The sequence below is a fragment of the Schistocerca piceifrons genome, chromosome 4 (genome assembly GCF_021461385.2).
Source record: "Schistocerca piceifrons isolate TAMUIC-IGC-003096 chromosome 4, iqSchPice1.1, whole genome shotgun sequence".
Lineage (NCBI taxonomy): Eukaryota > Metazoa > Arthropoda > Insecta > Orthoptera > Acrididae > Schistocerca > Schistocerca piceifrons.
In genome coordinates, this window is record NC_060141.1 from 372,550,290 (window position 1) to 372,570,419 (window position 20,130).

General features: G+C 44.5%; 1 protein-coding gene across 1 annotated transcript in view; it reads left to right on the forward strand.

Annotated features, from left to right (window-relative positions):
• The first annotated feature begins 2,635 nt into the window (after positions 1–2,635).
• Positions 2,636–20,130, forward strand: part of LOC124795852 — a 35,687-nt gene continuing 18,192 nt past the window's right edge. Inside the window, exons 1-2 of the mRNA XM_047259934.1 lie at positions 2,636–2,989; positions 11,705–11,969. Of these exons, the coding sequence (XP_047115890.1) occupies positions 2,636–2,989; positions 11,705–11,969 (619 nt within the window). The remainder of the gene's footprint in view (positions 2,990–11,704; positions 11,970–20,130) is intronic.

The window sequence follows — 20,130 nt, forward strand, 5'->3', positions numbered from 1 at the left end:
ACAGTTGCCTAATATCGTGCAAGGCCTCCGCAAGCATGCAGAATTGCCACAACATGACGTGGCATGGACTCGACTAATGTCTGAAGTAGTGCTGGAGGGAACTGACACCATGAATACTGCAGGGCTGTCCTTAAATCCGTAAGTGTACGAAGGGGTGGAGATCTCTTCGGAACAACACGTTGCAAGCCATCCAAGATATGCTCGATAATGTTCATGCATGGGGAGTGTGGTGGCCAGCGGAGGTGTTTAAACTCAGAAGAGTGTTCCTGGAGCCACTCTGTAGCATATCTGGACGTGTGGGGTGTCCCATTTTCCTGCTTAAATTGCCAAGTGCAGATGATCTGATAGGAATCTTACGTACATGTGGCTGTCATAGTCGTATCTAGCCGGATCAGGGGTCCCATATCACTCCAACTGCACACGCCCCACGCCATTACAGAGCGTCCAGCAGCTTGAACAATCGCCTGCTGACATGCAGGGTCAGCAGGTTGCCTCCATAACAGTATATATCCATCCCCTTGATACAATTTGAAATGAAGCTAGGTGTCAAGCTTTTCGTCGTGCAGTCATCAAGGGTAGACGAATGGGCCTTTGGCTCCGAAAGCCCATATCGATGATGTTTCGTTGATTGGTTCACGTGCTGAAACTTGTTGATGGTCCAGCATTCAAATCTGCAGCAATTTGTAGAAGGGTTGCACTTCTGTCATGGTGAACGATTCTCTTCAGTCGTCGTTGGTACCGTTCTTACAGGATCTTTTTCCGGCCTCAGCGACATTGGAGATTTGATGTTTCACTGGATTCCTGATATTCACAGTGCACTCTTGAAATACACTACTGGCCATTAAAATTGCTACACCAAGAAGAAATGCAGATGATAAACGGGTATTCATTGGACAAATATATTATACTAGAACTGACATTTGGTTACATTTTCACGCAATTTGGATGCATAGATTCTGAGAAATCAGTACCCAGAACAACCACCTCTGGCCGTAATAACAGCCTTGATACGCCTGGGCATTGAGTCAAACAGAGCTTGGATGACGTGTGCAGGTACAGCTACCCATGCAGCTTCAACACGATACCACAGTTCATCAAGAGTAGTGGCTGGCGTATTGTGACGAGCCAGTTGCTCGGCCACCATTGAACAGACGTTTTCAATTGGTGAGAGATCTGGAGAATGTGCTGGCCAGGGCAGCAGTCGAACATTTTCTGTATCCAGAAAGGCCCGTACAGGACCTGCAACATGCGGTCGTGCATTATTCTGCTGAAATGTACGGTTTCGCAGGGATCGAATGAAGGGTAGACCCACTGGTCGTAACACATCTGAAATGTAACGTCCACTGTTCAAAGTGCCGTCAATGCGAACAAGATGTGACCGAGACGTGTAACCGATGGCGCCCCATACCATCACGTCAGGTGATATGCCAGTATGGCGATGACGAATACATGCTTCCAATGTGCGTTCACCGCGATGTCGCCAAACACGGATGCGACCATCATGATGCTGTAAACCGAACCTGGATTCATCCGAAAAACTAACGTTTTGCCATTAGTGCATCCAGGTTCGTCGTTGAGTACACCATCGCAGGCGCTCCTTTGTGTGATGCAGCGTCAAGGGTAACCGCAACAATGGTCTCCGAATTGATAGCCCATGCTGCTGCAAATGTCGTCGAACTGTTCATGCAGATGGTTGTTGTCTTGCAAACGTCCGCATCTGTTGACTCAGGGATCAAGACGTGGCTGCACGATCCGTTACAGCCATGCGGATAAGATGCCTGTCATCTCGACTGCTAGCGATACGAGGCCGTTGGGATCCAGCACGGCGTTCCGTATTACCCTCCTGAACCCACCGATTCCATATTCTGCTAACAGTCATTGGATCTCGACCAACGCGAGCAGCAATGTCGCTATACGATAAACGGCAACCGCGATAGGCTACAATACGACCTTAATCAAAGTCGGAAACGTGATGGTACGCATTTCTTCTCCTTACACGAAGCATCACAACAACGTTTTACCAGGCAACGCCGGTCAACTGCTGTTTGTGTATGAGCAATCGGTTGGAAACTTTCCTCATGTCAGCACGTTGTAGGTGTCACCACCGGCGCCAACCTTGTGTGAATGCACTGAAAAGCTAATGATTTGCATATCACAGCATCTTCTTCCTGTCGGTTAAATTTCGCGTCTGTAGCACGTCATCTTCGTGGTGTAGCAATTTTAATGGCCAGTAGTGTAGTTGTATGGGAAAATCCCCACTTCATCGCTGCCTCGGAGATGCGGTAACCCACCGCTCTTGCGCCGTCTATGACACCATGTTCAAACTCTCTATAATCTTGACAACCTGCCATTGTAGCAGCAGCAACCTATCTAGCAAATGCGCTAGACAAGTGGTGTGTTGTACAGGCGTTGTCGACTGCAGCGCCGTATGCTGCCAGTTTACGTATCTTTGTATTTGAATACGTGTGCCTATACCAGTTTCTTTGGCGCTTCAGTGCATATGGTGTATTGCAATCCTGAATAATATCAACCTGCTTTCAGGAACACCCTTTTAATTTTGCCCAGCGTGTAGTAAGTTTCGGGCTACGAAAAACCGCAGTGGACTGTAAGTGCTGCGGTGTGGTGTTGCAGCGCAATGGCGAGGCAGCGCGAGCCGGCGTCGCTGCAGGCCCTGTGCGTGCGGCAGGTGTCGGGCGCGCTGGCGGCGGTGTGCCGGCGGCTGCAGGACTCGCAGGCGCTGCCCGCGGCGCTGGCCGAGGCGCGCCGGCTGCGCGGCTGGCTGTGCGCGCAGCTCGCCGGCCCGGTGCGCACGCTGCTGCTCGAGGACACGGTGCGCCAGCTGGCCGAGCCGCTGCTCGCCGTCGCGCTGCTGCTCGGGCCCGACGTACCGCGCCTGCGCGCCCACCTCTGCTGCTACTACGGCTGCCGCGGCCAGAGCGAGCTGCTGCGGCTGCTCGCCGAGCGCGGCGCCGGACTCCGCGAGCTCGAGGTACCGCTCCAGTCGCTGTAGCTTGCCGCTACGGATTACAAGCTGTTTCTGATGCTCTCGGACCAGAAGACACAACTGTTCTTGCAAAACACTAAATTCAATAACTTTCCATACCACGTGTCCTCGGAATCTTCAGCGGCGGCACGTCTGAATAAAATCTTCTCAGTTTTCAAGCTGCGTGCATTCGAATAAAATTCTCGAGTATTCGATGGCTGTTGGCCGAGGCACGTAACCGTCTCCTTGCCCTCAGACTCCTCTCTGGTCGAACGTGGGGATTAGACCCTTCCACTATCCTCAACCGCCCCATCCTATGTCATGCCCACCCCACTTGGATCTCCGCCCCCCCCCCTCACCTACTACAAATCCCTCCAAATCCATGAGCCCCGTGCACTCCGCCTCAGTTATCCCATCTGTCTCCTGTTCCCCATGTGGATCCTTTATGATCTGATTCCCTTCCCCCATCTCCTCCTGTTCCTAGAACGAATATGGATCCTATGTCTCCCAAAAACTGGAGCTCCCATCCTTTGGTTTCCCCCGTCCTCTCCCACCCTAGCCCACTGCCACACCTGTACCACAGTTTCCCGCCTGGTCTCCATCTCCACACGCTCCATACATCTATATCTACATCTACATATACATACATACTCCGCAATCCACCATACGGTGCGTGGCGGAGGGTACCTCGTCCCACAACTAACATCTTGTCTCCCTGTTCCTCTCCCAAACAGAACGAGGGAAAAATGACTGCCTATATGCCTCTGTATGAGCCCTAATCTCTCTTATCTTATCATTGTGGTCTTTCTGCGAAATGTAAGTTGGTGGCAGTAAAATTGTACTGCAGTCAGCCTCAAATGCTGGTTCTCTAAATTTCCTCAGCAGCGATTCACGAAAAAAACGCCTCCTTTCCCCTAGAGACTCCCACCCGAGTTCCTGAAGCATTTCCGTAACACTCTCGTGATGATCAAACCTACCAGTAACAAATCTAGCAGCCCACCTCTGAATTGCTTCTATGTCCTCCCTCAATCCGATCTGATAGGGATCCCAAACGCTCGAGCAGTACTCAAGAATAGGTCGTATTAGTGCTTTATAAGTGGTCTCCTTTCGAGATGAACCACATCTTCCCAAAATTCTACCAATGAACCGAAGACGACTATCCGCCTTCCCCACAACTGCCATTACATGCTTGTCCCACTTCATATCGCTCTGCAATGTTACGCCCAAATATTTAATCGATGTGACTGTGTCAAGCGCTACACTACTAATGGAGTATTCAAACATTACAGGATTCTTTTTCCTATTCGTCTGCATTAATTTACATTTTTCTATATTTATAGTTAGCTGCCATTCTTTACACCAATCACAAATCCTGTCCAAGTCATCTTGTATCCTCCTACAGTCACTCAACGACGACACCTTCCCGTACACCACAGCATCATCAGCAAACAGCCGCACAATGCTATCCATCCTATACAAAAGATCATTTATACAGATAGAAAACAACAGCGGACCTACCACACTTCCCTGAGGCACTCCAGATGATACCCTCACCTCCGATGAACACTCACCATCGAGGACAACGTACTGGGTTCTATTACTTAAGAAGTCTTCGAGCCACTCACATACTTGGGAACCAATCCCATATGCTCGTACCTTAGTTAGGAGTCTGCAGTGGGGCACTGAGTCAAACACTTTCCGGAAGTCAAGGAATATGGCATCTCACCCAAGGTGGCTTTCGCCAACTCCCCCTCCCAGATGATGTCCTCGTGCCTTCCATCTACCCCTCCTACCAGCCCTCCACTGCCCCCCTCCTGGTTTCCCCCCTACTGCCTCTCCCCCCATTTCTTCCCCCCCCCTCCTCCCTTCACCAGGTGGTAGGTCCCCTTCGGTGCAGTGAATTTTAACGTTTTCGTTGTGCTGTCAGTGTTACTCCAGTGCTGTGTGCAGTGCTACATTCCACCAGCACCAGCAGTGTCGCCAGTATCATTCATTTGTGTTCCCACTGTGGTATTTCTTTGTTTTCCTGTCGACTCACAGTGTTCATTCTCTGCGTGGGTGTGTCGCTCTCGTCTATGTTGTTTTTAAATCTACCGTTTATACTCATCTCTTTTTGTTCTTGTTTATTCATCACTTTATACCATTCTATGTTAAGTGTTACTTTCTCATTTTACTATGTTTCTTCTGTAACTCTCTTGGCTGAAGAGCGGCATATTGTGCTGCTGCCAGCCTCCCCCATTTTGGGGAGTGAAATAACAATAAACAAAAATGGCTATCTCTTCTGTCGTCGTGAGAAGTAAAACCACTGACTGCCAGGACTTACACGGCTTTCTTCCTATATAGCCACGAGCACGGCCTCTGGCACCAATCAGATAGGGCCGAAATGATCCGTGCACGAAAGGTGCATTGGGTGGTCATAGCAGCTACAGCCCACTGCAGAACTGAGTGGCGTCATGTGCCGGGAGGGGCCAGCGTCACACGTGAAACTGCCTCTCTTGCTTCCCTGCCAGTGTCAAGCATCTGTCCTTGCTTCCTTTTGATATCCAAATTCCTCCCTACTAAATGTGTACCCCATGTCTGTGCTAAAGTTGTTGCTGTTGATCCTAATCTATCCTGTCTCTTGTACTGGCTGGTTATAACTAAACTTATCGTATTTAACATGTTATAACACAGAAACTAATTACCATGCAAATACCTAACGTGGTAACATTAATGTCCAGCGAACGAGGTACATGATTTCCAGGCATCACGGTGCCACCGTCCAGTTCCAACTATGGCCACCAGGTGCTGTGATCAGCCATCGTGATTCACAGCCTCGCAAACCTGACCAGTCGCAGTGCACTTGTTAATGTGTCAACATGAGCTTGGGCAAAAGGAGCAGGGCATTATTGGCGAACCTCTATTATCAAAACAACAATAATGTTGCAGCTGCACTTCGAGAATATCGCCGGCTGAAAGGATTGTGGAAGGGTCCTCTTTCTCCACCTGCTGTGCAGAGCATGATGTAGAAGTTAAGATCAACTGGAGAACTGGGCGTCACTCTGGGAAGAGGCTGACAACTGGTTGCACCACAGGTGGTTGATGAAATCGCTGTTGCTGTGACAGACAACACTGTGCGCAATTCCTGATTGTCAGACAGTGCACATTCTGTATCACAACAGCACAGTTGAACATCCTGTGGTCCACTGTACCCAAGGTGCTTCGAACCATTCTCAAATTATATCCATACAAGTGCCATATCATACAGCAGCTTGCACCGCAGGACGCACGACATGTTGAATTCTTTCTCACAAGGATTGAAGTTGACGTTGGATGGTCTGGACCAGCCTACGGATGGACAAAGTTCATTTTTCTCTGATGGGTGAGGTGAACATGCAGAATTGCCGAGTGTGGGGATTCTCACCTCCATTCACTGTGCATGAAGTTCCTGTGTATGGTGAAGTTGTCACCGTATGGTGTAGCTTCATGGCTACATTCATAATTGGCCCATTCCTTTTTGGACAAGTTGGCGCTCAAGGACCAAAGACGTGCAGTGTGACTTGCCAGTGTTACTGTGATATGCTTTGCATCTTAGATGTTGATGAAGATGAGATTAAATGATTAGAACAACACGACACTCAGTCCCCGAGTGAAGAAAATCTCCAGTCCACCTGGGAACTGAGATAACGACTCCATGATCTAGGTGCAGCGGCCCTAAAACTTGATTGCAGGCTGAAGACTATTGACTTAACACTGGGGCAATGTTATGTACTATAGACTGTTGAGTGTATGGCAGTTGCTGTGTAGTAAAGCTGTACTACAGTCACACCTAGAGATGTTTACTAACAGGGAGGAGAGTGTCTGAGTAAGGGGAAAGTGCAGTGTGTGCATGCACAGCACAGATTATGAAATCCTTGCAGCAAACATCTTCCTGTTGTTGGAGCTTGCACTAACATGGCACTGGCAGGGACATTCTCATCACGAGCTGTTACCTGCTGATATGTACACTTTGAGTGTACTCATTGCTATCTTCATACTACATATCATGGGACCGTAATCTTCATGCACCATAGCTTCAGGGAATGCTCTTTATAATCAGGCATATGTGATTACATGCAATGCCATTATATTCGTGTTGGAAGACGCAAATGAGAAATCAAAAATATTATTAGAAGTTTTCTTGAGAAGGTTGCAGGAATTGCTAGCTATAGAAATAGTGTAAGTTACAAATGCTTCCCAAGACTTCTCTGTTCAGGAAAGATGGGGAAGGAAGATAACAAAACGTTGTATTTAGGTAACACTGATGAACAGGCTGTCACGGGAAGCACAAAATCCATATGAGGCTTGTTATTTATTCCGAATTGTCAGTACTGCAGAAAGTGACATTGCCAGCTATGCTACATTTTTTTTACACCTGTCCTTCTGACAGTGCACTGTCAGACTTGTTTCGCTTTGGTTGATCCTTTGTTTATGTGGCTATATGTTTACTGGTACTCTAGTGAGAACCTACTGACTTTGTGAATGTCTGCATTTGTCGAATTATCATCGATCATATTGACATAACTTGTTAATGTAACTCCTCGCAGACTCACTAGCTGTAGCTTACAACTTACACATTTGTGCATGGGCTTCAGCTGTCGAACTGCACCTCCCATACAGTGATCATACACAATGGAGCCCCCACTACTACTGTTATCGCCTCCCCTATTGCACCATCTGTGCACGTGTGGGCCAAGTTACACTGTAGAGCCAAAGAAACTGGTACACCTGCCTAATATCATGTAGAGCCCCCGTGAACACGATGAAGTGCCACAACATGATGTAGCATGGAATCATCTAAGGTTTGAAGTAGTGCTGGAGGTAACTGACACCACAAATCCTTCAGGGTTCTCCATAAATCCGTAAGAGTATGAGGGGATGGAGATCTCTTCCTTATAGTATGTTGCAAGGCATCCCAGATATGCTCAGGGCCTGGGAAATTTGGTGGCCAGCAGAAGTGTTCAAACTGAGAAGAGAATTCCTAGGGCCACTCTATAGCAGTTCTGAGATGTCGCGTTGTCCTGCTGCTATTGCCCAAGTCCATCGGAATGCACAATGGACTCAAATGGATGCAGGTGATCAGACACGATTCTTACATACGTGTGACCTGTCACAGTTGTATCTAGATGTATCAGCAGTCCCATATCACTCCAACTGCCCACAGATGCCCCACACCATTACAGAGCCTCCACCAGCTTGAACAGTCCACTGCTGACATGCAGGGTCCATGGATTCATGAGATTGTCTCCATATCCGTACATGCCCATCCACTCGATACAACTTGAAACGAGACTCCTCTGACCATGCAGTATGTTTCCATTCATCAACAGTCCAATGTTGGTGTTGACAGGCCTAGGCGAGGTGTAAAGCTTTGTGTCATGAAGTCATCAAGGGTATATGAGTGGGCCTTCAGCTCTGAAAGCCCATATCGATGATGTTTTGTTGAATGGTATGCACCCTGACACTTGTTGATGGCACAGCATTGAAACCTGCAGCAATTTGCGGCAGGGTTGCACTATTCTCATGTTGAATGATTCTCTTCAGTCATCATTGGTCACGTTCTTGCAGGATCTTTTTCCGACTGCAGTGATGTCAGAGATTTAATATTTGCCAGATTCCAGGTATTCAAGGTACACTCGTGACATGGTCATATGGGAATATTCCCACTTCATTGCTATTTCAGAGATACTGTGTGCCATTGCTCGTGCACAGACTACAACACCACATTGAAATCACTTAAATCTCCATAACGTGCCATTGTAGCAGCAGTAACCGATCTAACAACTGTGCCAGACATTTGTTGTCTTATACATGGTGGTTCACTGATCGTGACCGGGCCAAATCTCTCACGAAATAAGCGTCAAACGAAAAAACTACAAAGAACGAAACTTGTCTAGCTTGAAGGGGGAAACCAGATGGCGCTATGGTTGGCCCGCTAGATGGCGCTGCCATAGGTCAAACGGATACCAACTGCTTTTTTTTTAAATAGGAACCACCATTTTTATTACATATTCGTGTAGTACATAAAGAAATATGAATGTTTTAGTTGAACCACTTTTTTGCTTTGTGGTAGATGGTGCTGTAATAGTCACAAACATATGGCTCACAATTTTAGACGAACGTCTGGTAACAGGTAGGATCTTTAAATTAAAATACAGAATGTAGGTACGTTTGAACATTTTATTTTGGTTGTTCTAATGTGATACATGTACCTTTATGAACTTATCATTTCTGAGAACGCATGCTGTTACAGCATGATTAGCTGTAAATACCACATTAATGCAATAAATTCTAAAAATGATTTCTGTCAACCTCAATGCATTTGACAATACGTGTAACGACATTCCTTTCAACAGCGAGTAGTTCACCTTCCTTAATGTTCGCACATGCACTGACAATGCGCTGACGCATGTTGTCAGGCATTGTCGGTAGATCACGTTAGCAAATATCCTTCAACTTTCCCTACAGAAAGAAATCCGGGGACGTCAGATCCGGTGAAAGTGCGGTCCATGGTATGGTGCTTCGAAGACCAATCCACCTGTCATGAAATATGCTAATCAATACTGCCAACTGCACGCGAGCTATGTGCCGGACATCCATCATGTTGGAAGTACATCGCCATTCTGTCATGCAGTGAAACATCTTGTAGTAACATCGGTAGAACATTATGTAGGAAATCAGCATACATTGGACCATTTGGATTGCCATCGATAAAATGGGAGCCAATTATCCTCCTTCCGTAATGCCGCACCATACATTAACCTGACAAGGTCGCTGATGTTCCACTTGTTGCAGCCATCATGGATTTTCCGTTGCCCAATAATGCATATTACGCCGGTTTATGTTACCACTGTTGGTGAATGACGCTTTGTCGCTAAATAGAACGCATGCAAAAAATCTGTCATCGTCCCATAATTTCTCTTGTGCCCCGTGGCAGAACTGTACACGACATTCAAAGTCGTCGCCATGCAATTCCTGGTGCATAGAAATATGGTACAGGTGCAACTGATGTCGATGTAGCATTCTCAACACTGACGTTTTTGAGATTCCCGATTCTCGCCGAATCTGTCTGCTACTGATGTGTGGATTAACTGTGACAGCAGCTGAAACACCTACTTGGGCATCATCATTTGTTGCAGGTCGTGGATGACATTTCACATGTGGCTGAACACTTCCTGTTTCCTTAAATAACGTAACTATCCAGCGAACAGTCCGGACACTTGGATGATGTCGTCCAGGATACTGAGCAGCATACACAGCACATGCCCGTTGGGCAATTTGATGACAATAGCCATACATCAACACGATATCGACCTTTTCCACACTTGGTAAACGGTCCATTTTAACAGGGGTAATGTATCACGAAGTAAATACCGTCCGCACTGGCGGAATGTTATGTGATACCACGTACTTATACATTTGTGACTATTACAGCGCCATCTATCACAAAGCGAAAAAAGTGGTCCAACTAAAACATTCATATTTCTTTACGTACTACACGAATATGTAATAAAAAATGGGGGTTCCTATTTTTAAAAAATGCAGTTAACATCCGGTTGACCTATGGCAGCGCCATCTAGCGGGCCAACCATAGCGCCATCTGGTTACCCACTTCAAGCTTGACGAGTTTCGTTCTTTGTAGTTTTTTTTCGTTTGATGCTTATTTCGTGAGATATTTGGCCCAGTCAATATCACTGGACCACCCTGTACAGGCGTTGCCAACCGCAGCGCCACATTCTGCCTCTTTACTGTGGTGTGCGTACTGTAAGACCTTCAGTATACACACCATCAGATTAATTGACTTGTCACTCTAACAAAGTAGGTGAGTGTCAGCAATATGTCTCGTGGTCTCATTGTGGCGTGTTTATCTTCTGCCATTAGGTCAGACGATAGAAATGCCAGTTGCACACTTAGAGTAACAGATTGACGGTGACCAACTTTAAACAGAACTTGATCAATTTTCACACACATTTATTAAAATAATAACAAGCATAAAAATTACTTAACTTGGTTTTGGGTGCTATTTACAATTGACAGTCTGAAGTTCCTTTGGTATTGGTACGTTAATCTTATTCTCACGTATCTCTCTGATACTTGACAAAAGTGTCTATACAATTATCTTCATGGCTATGTACAGGAATATGGTAATCTTATTAGGTGCAGACTGACACTTGACTATAGACTGGTACAGACAAATGTAGAAGTCGAACAGACTGGTACAGACTAACGCAGACTGGTACAGACTGATGTAGACTGGCTAATCGGAGGTCTGTACACTCGTTATAATACCTCGCGCGTTCATGTATCACTGCGCGAGTGTGATCCGCGAGGTGAAAAGGTTCTACGTTAGCAGCAATCTCATTGGCTGCGTTACATATTAATACACGGATTGGCGGAAGCAGAATTTGGTCCGTCTCTATGGCAGCACCATCTCGTAGTGCGGAGACGGACGAGCGCTGCGCCTGCGCTGTTGTGCTCAGTGGGGCGCACTCTAGTGGGAAAGTTGTGTACACGCTGACTACGCGGAACTATGTACACAACATTTACTTATCTCTGTATTTGAATATGGATTCCTATACCAGTTTCTTTGGCGTTTCAGTGTATTTTATGTGCACTGTACGGCGTTGGTAGTTCGTACTGCAGTGTGCGGTGAGTTGTGGTGGCGCGCGCAGACTCACTAGTGTGCTTGTTGCCTGCGGCCAGCTGACGCGGCCGTCGCTGCTGCGGCTCGACCTGGCGCGGCTGACCGCGGCGCTGGGCCAGATGTCGCGGCTGCGCGAGCTGCGGCTCGCCAAGGTGGCGTGCGACGGCGTGCTGGAGGCGGTGGGCGGCTCGTGCCCGCTGCTCGCGCTGCTCGACGTGCGCGGCTCGCGCCTCGTCACCGACGCGGGCGTGCGCTCGCTGCTCGTGCAGCGCGCCCACATCACCGACAAGCTCATCTGCGACGACTTCCCGCCCAAGGCCAAAGGTACTGCGCGCGCGCGGCACGCGGCACTCTGACCAGCGGCGAGTTACCACTCTACTGTACCAACGGCAAAATGAGATTATAATGATTATTACGCGTGCAGAGGCATTCGAGCAGTCTTCTTCTTGCACTCTGCAAACGAATAGAACACGAAGAATCCCTAGTGTGTGGTAGAATGGGAAGTAGCCTCTCCTGCACACTTCATAGTTATGCACAGCACACGAGTACAGGGCGGCAATAAAAAAAAAAAAACGTAAATTAGTTACAAACTACAGCGTGCACACACTTTATTCAACATCTAAACGTTACTAGAGATATTCGTATTTAGGTTATGACAACGTAAAATGCTATATATACTTTCACTAATGAAACATTAAATGCTCTGAGTAACCGGAAGTCACCCGTTGGGATGTTTTGTGATCTATCGAAGGCTTTTGATTGTGTAAATCGTGGAATACTTCTAGATAAGCTCAAGTACTGTGGTATGAATGGGACAGTGCTCAAATGGTTTAGATCATACCTAACTGGAAGAGTGCAGAAAGTTGAAATAAACACTTCACATAATATTCAAAAAACTGGTGATTTCTCAAACTGGGGAACAATCAAGAAAGGGGTGCCACAAGGTTCGGTCTTGGGTCCTCTGCTGTTCTTAATATATATTCATGACTTGCCATTCTATATTCACGAAGATGCAAAGCTGGTACTTTTTGCTGATGATACAAGTATAGCTATCACACCCGACAGACAAGAATTAACTGGTGAAATTGTAAACGATGTTTTTCAGAAAATCATTAAGCGTTTCTCTGCAAATGGGCTCTCATTAAACTTTCACAAAACACAGTATATACAGTTCCACACAGTAAATGGAATGACACCATTAATAAATATAGACTTCGATCAGAAATCGGTGGCTAAGATAGAATATTCAAAATTTCTAGGTGTGTGCATTAATGAGGGGTTGAACTGGAAAAACGCACTGAGGACCTGCTGAAACGTTTGAGTTCAGCTACTTATGCTATTAGTGTCATTGCAAATTTTGGCGATATACATCTGAGTAAATTAGCTTACCACGCCTATTTTCATTCTCTGCTTTCGTATGGCATCATATTCTGGGGTAACTCATCATTGAGTAAAAGAGTATTCATTGCACAAAAGCGTTTAATCAGAATAATTGCTGGAGCTCATTCAAGATCATCCTGCAGACACTTATTTAAAGAGCTAGAAATCTTCACTGTAGGCTCACAATATACATATTCACTTATGAAATTTGTTATTAACAATCCAAATGAATTCAAAAGTAATAGCAGTGTACATGGCTACACTAGGAGAAAGGATGATTTTCACTACTCAAGGTTAAATCTAACTTTGGCTCAGAAGGGGGTAAATTATGCTGCCACAAAAGTCTTTCGTCACTTACCTAATAGCGTCAAAAGTCTGACAGATAGCCATATAGCATTTAAAAGGAAATTAAAAGAATTTCTTAATGGCAACTCTTTCTACTCATTAGATGAATTTTCGATATAGTGAGTGGGTAATTTCCCAACCCCCACTAAAAATAAAAAAAAATACAAAATACAAAAAAAATTAAAATATTGAGTGTCATGTAATATTTTGCCTAATGTAATATCTTGTATAGACACCTTTTATTAACCTGACACTTCCGTATCATTACAAAGTGTCGTATTCATGATCTATGGAACAAGTACTAATCTAATCTAATCTGACATGTCCGATATGCCTGCCGTCATTGGCGATGACATGGCACACACTAATAGCGAAATTCTGCGTGACCCACTGAAGTGTCGCAACATTGGTGCTGTCTAAGACGTCCTGAATGGCTGTTTTCAGCTCATCAATTGTTTTGGGGTTATTGTTGCTCACTTCATCTGTAATACAGCTGTACAAATCGGGGTCGCATGTTTTCAGACCTGGAAAATATGGTGGCCAATCGAAGCCTGTGCCAGCGGCCTCTGGGTACCCCAGAGCCAGAATATTATCCCCAAAGTGCTCCTATAGGACATCAAACACTCTCCTGCTTCGACGGGGTCGAGCTCCACCTTGTGTGAACCATGTCTTGTTGAAATCAGGGTCACTTTGGATAATGTGGATGAAATCATCTGGCAAAAGCTTCACGTACCATTTGGTAGTCACTGTGACACCGAGGAATATCGCACCGATTATTCTGTGACTGGACATTGCACACGACACAGTCACCCGTTGAGGTTGAAGAGACTGCTCGATCATGAAATGCGGATTCAGTGTCCCCCAAATGGGCTTCATCACCAAACCAAACCATGATGCGCATGCTAATCCCCATCATGCCCCACAGTCAACTGTGCAGTTTTAACGTTCTAACGCAAATCGTTCAGAAGTTAGGACGATTTTATTTTATATATAGTTCAATAATTGTCACCCTATAGGTGTAGACATTGGCAGAATGTGCTACTCAGAGATGAAGAGACTGTCACAGAAGAGTAAACTGTGTCAAACTGGAATGAACCACGTGGAAGGCTTGTAACCCAAGCCAAACATAGTGTGTTAAAAATAAAGTATTCCATATCTTGAGAGATGGTATGAGTGGAAATCCTGTATGAACTGGAATTGTTTTGTGTAAAGTTCATTATACCAACCAAAACAAAAATTACATCCACTTCAGATTTCTACATAGGATCTTGAGTTTGCTGCACAATTTTTTTTTCTGTTGAATTGCCAACTTTTTGATGCCATTTCGAAGAAATAAGAGGGACGCACACACAGCCACTTGCACACAAACTCATCTCCTGCTGCATTTTCAACAAATTGATGTCCTTTAAATTCTTCTTTCAGTATTCTCAGAGCGATAAATCTGGGCTATAAGAAGGATGTTCCAGGGTTGTCCAATGAACATCCTCCAGTTTCTCCCTCGTTAAAGCAGCAGAGTGCCGCCTTGCATTGTTATGCAGAAGAATCATTATCAATGACTGTGGCTTGTGCACTTCCACAGCTTATTCCTACAGCTGAAAGGTTGACATGCTGATCTTTGGCAATAAGGTCCTGTATGGTACTAACATTATTTGGTGTGATGCTAGTCCATGATCATCTTTGGTGGTGTATGTTTTCCACAGCTACCCGTCCTGCCACAAACGTTTTATGCCATTCATAAACTTGGGGCTTTAAAAGGATTCTTACCTCAAACCATCATGGAGCCTACTCATTACCTCAAGTTTGGTGCCAACTTTTGTGCAAAACTTGATGATTATACACTGAGCAACAGACTATACATCTTACTCGCACGTGGTGGCCGGACTCTAGTAGTTGCTTCACGCTAACTGCTGCATCACAGTGCTATTCCAGACATCCTCACTAACATCTTGTAAAAGTCTCTCCAGTTTCCATCCACTAACACAGCTGCCAGATTTAAATTCTAGTTCATATTTCACAGCCCTTCGTAGGATGGAACAAAACAAGGAAAAAAGACTAGTAAACAAGAGCTTTAAAAGATATGTCTTAAAAGCTATTAACACATGTTCATTTGTTCTACTATCAAACACATCTGTTCTACTGAAAGCTCTTTGGGTTAGAAACTACCTGCAGAATGCTGTAAATAAATGAGTATTCAAAGCAGAACACAACATTCTGTTGAGCTTATAATGTAATCTGCTTGCTATTACATACACCCTGAACTTGTGAATCATCACTAAAGAAAGTGCTCAATAAGGTGTCCTTCCATAGTAAGGCATGCTTTTGTCCAACATCTTAGGGAATCACGCACTCTCTAAAAACTTCAAGTTGGTCATGGATGTGCTGGCAGGCATTGATGACGTGTTCCTGCAGTGTTTGTACATCATTAATGGGTCTTGCATACACCAAAGAGTTCAAGTATCACCACAAACAAAAATTCAAGGGATTAAAATTGGAGGGATGAGCTGTATTGAACCTTCCTGACCAATCTATTGCCCGTTAAATGTTTGTGTGTGAGGCATTCTCGAGCATTTCGGAGGAAACTGGCTGGTGCTCCATCATGCATGAACCATATCTCCTGCTGTTTTTTGGAATGGGACCTCCTCTTGCGGGATAGGCAAGTTGTTTGTTATGAATGGACAATACCTTGCACCAGTGAACCTCTTTGGTAGTATGCAAGGTCCTGTTAATCTTTCACCAATAATTTCTGCTGAAGTATTAAATGACAATCAGTGCTGATGTCTCACTTTTCCAGCTGCTTAAGGATTTGCAACAGTATGCACATATTACTTACGAAAATTGAGAGTCCCGTCTGGCATGAAATTAGCCTCATCCATAAACAATCTCTGAGTGAAAAGTGGACCTAACCACGTCTTTGCAATAGCCACTCTCGGAACTGCTTTCTGGCAGGCTGATCTTGTAGCTGAAGGGCTTTGACATGGTGTACATGGTATGTGTAGAGCAACTGTTCATGTAGGATCAACCAGACTAGAAGAGGACTGACCCCAATAGGTGCTGAAATTCTATGAACACTAGTTTCAGGGTCTTCTTACACTTGTTGTAAAACTGTTCCTCCACAATAGTGGTACAAATGGTGTGAGCTCAGCCACAATGTGCCCTATAGTCTGCTAGTCACTGGGAAAGACACCTGAATAATTATGCAGATAGTATCCAGCATTGTGGATGTTCTTCAGCATACAGGTCACAGGCTCGACAATTGCTTGAATTTGCCAGGTCATCACAGAAAATCATGTCTGCCATTTCCCATGAGGAATAAGAAGTTTCCATTATGCAAAGATAAAACTGCAATGTAAAAACATTTCACAAACTTAACACAGCCTGGTTCCATTAGACAATGCCTCACACTGAACTTTGAATAAGGTTTACAGTAACAAAACTTACAGATGTTTACTGCATGCTGTATCCATAGAGAATAACAAAGTGTGTCCTTTTCTTTTTTTTTACTGCATTTTGTAGATTATTCATAATAGCAAAGACCTTGCAGTCAAATGCCATCTTTGAAAATTGTAGAATATTGCATTTATGTTCAATATTTGGGAAATATGGGCTACAAAATCATCCAACAATTTCTAGAAAAGTAGCATTTTCATAAATAAAAAATTACGATACCTAGTTACAGGGCCGTACTTAGGTTCTATAGACCTGTAAGCTGAATATGTAGTGTGCGCTCTATGTTTGTATGAGACTAGTAAAGTTTCCAAAATTGTGTCATTTCATTTGTATAAGTACCTACACCTGGGCATAAGGCTGGATCCCCCGTTTACGTTTGATGCTGAGGTGCTATTCCAGGACATGGAGAGCCTTAGAAATTCTGCTCATGTGTTAGGGGGAATTTAAAGTAGACTGGGGTGGCAGTGAGAATTGGATCGAGGAGGGAGGGGTGCCAGGGTAATCCATGCAGTTGTGTGAACTGCTGTGCCAAGGTGGTTTAGTGGCTATCGCACCTGCCTAGTAAGCTCAGAACCTAGGTTTGATTCCTGACCTTGGTAGAAATTTTCACTTGCTGCTTCAGTCTACACACATAAAAAAATATTTTGCTATACAGTCGCATTTTTCCGGATGCTTTCAATTTGGAGCATTCATTAATCAGAGCCATGGGTCACAGAACAACCCTGTGTTGATTGAGGATAAGTGCTAAAGCTTAACCTGAAAACTGAAAATTCTACCATCAAGATGAGTGCTTCAAATACAGAAATCTTAGATGATCAGTGCTTTATCAAAAGTAATTTCTCCCTCACAGGTAAAATGAAATTTTCTTAGCGTTAAAGTTACGTCAGTTCAGTTGTGGCTGTCATGAAGCTAAATTATTTTTGAAAAGATTATCTCTATTGTCACTATTCGTTACAGTGTAAAATTTGTTAGATATGTAACCAATAATTTCATTTTTTTTCCCAAACACAAGCAAAGAAACTTATGACCTGCCCCCACAGCATTACTTCATTTAACACCTCTTCTCCTACCTTCCAAACATCTCAGAAGTTCTGCTGCATACCTTATGGGACTATCACTCAAGGAAGAAAGGATACTGCAGTGAAGTGGCTTAGTCAGAACCTAGGGGATTGTTTCCAGAATAAATTTTTGCTCTGCAGCAAAGTGTGCGCCAATCTGAAACAGCCTGGTGGGGGAAACTGTGTGCTGGACAGCATCTCATGCCAGGTACCTTTGCTCATTCACAGATAAAAAGTTAGACGTTGTCATCAGAAATAACTTTTATTTGTAATTTTTGTCTGAAATGGGAAATCTAAAAGTAAATACCTATGTTCAAAAACTAGCTTCACTATTTTCACATAGTGATATTCGACCCACTTAAAACTTTTTATACTCTGTCAGGACAACACAGTGAACTCTGTTTTTGATAAAAAAAGATGTAATCTGTTCTCTGAAGAGACCAAAAGTGAGACTGCAATGAGGTATGCTGAGGTTTATAATTTTGGAAAATGTATGCTCTCACATGCAATAAACCTGCAACATCATACCACTTCCTCTACAACAATAATGCCAGACACTGAGTGAGATGGAGCAGTGAACTCTTGTTTGAGAGGAGTGAATTTGAAACTCTGGTCAGTTCTGCCTGATTTAGGTTTATCGTGGATTCTTCAAATTACTTCAGGTTGGTGTTGAGATTATTTTTTGACTAGACCACAAGTGCTTCTTACCCTCCAGCATCGAACGCATCTCACTCTCATAGCCTAACTACTGTTTCACCTTACTCAGCAATATCCCATTGTGAGTAACCAGTTGAACCTTAAGCTCAATTCCAGAAGAACCCACATATTAATTACACAGCACACCTTCTATCACTCCCAGATGTCTATCTCACTACATTCAGCCATAAGTCTTACTAGCACAGTAAAGTGCCTAAATATTCATTGAACTCCACCCACTAATCATCCTACATGAACGTGAAATATGGCTACTGAAATGCTATTAAAATAACTGAACATGTGGATGACACCTTCCCATTATCTGATACTTGCAAAAGACCCTTGTGTGTCCCATATTCACCTGTGCACTCGCCACCTAAATATGTTTCCCCTTTCAAATTCTACAATTTTGTCAAAATTCTCGATAGCCATGCACTTCTTTCTGTTTACCATTTACCATTCCTGACACATGTCCTATACAGTTTGAATTTTCTCTTGCAATTTGCTTAAAATACATGAATAGGCAAATGCTCATACAAGTATACGATACTAGTGAACCCAGCAATGCTTCACAATTGCTAAAAATGTGTGAGAATTGGATGATGATGATGATGATGATGATGATGATGATGATGATGTCGTCCCATACTCCTAGACAGAGCATAGGGGAATGATGCGGGACACCATCACCACCATACTAGGCAAGGTCCTAGTGGAAGTGGTTTGCCATTGCTTTCCTTCGACCGTAATGGAGATGAATGATGATGATGAAGATGCACACCCTAATCTCCATCTCCCCCTTTCTCTGTCCATCACATCCTCCACCCTCTCTGTTAACCTCCCCCCTCTCTTTTCAGTGTCTCTCCCTCCCTCCCTCCCTCACCCTCTCCCTCCTTCCCCCTCTCTCCCTCCTCCCTCTCCCTACCCCCTCTCTCCCCCCTCTCTCTCTGCTCACTTCCTTCCCTCCCCCCTCTCTGTCCACCTCCTGTTCCTTCCCTCTCTGACCTTGAGCCTTGTTTATTGTTATTGCAAACAAAACCTTGATTGGGAACTGAAGTCACTTCAAATGAATGAGTAACTTGGCTTTGATCATTGGTATCTGGCTGTAAGAGCAGGTGCTCCATCTACTGGATTTGTGAGAATAGTAGTCACAGTCTTTTGTGAATTGATTTTCCCATGGTATCTGTAACAGCCGCAAATGGGACAAGGGCATACTCAGAGAGGTACAATGGAGGGCACCATCCCCCCTTCTCCCCCCTCCCAAATCCCTGTTATAGAAAAAATATTCCCATGCCAGACAGACAGACATATCAATTCAGTATTAAACTGAAGAAAACCAGAATATGTAGTGGGTATTTTCACATAGCACGTACCCAGAGCCATTTGTCATGAAATCTGAATGAAATCTTTTTCATCATTCACAGTGGAACTAATATGAGTTGCTCCTTCACCCCCACTCCTTTTCCCCCACAACTCTGATCCTAAGTACAGTATCGAACTGACACACTGTTAGTTACATACCCAGTTAGCTCCCAGTTCTTTAAAGAATCGAACTCCCA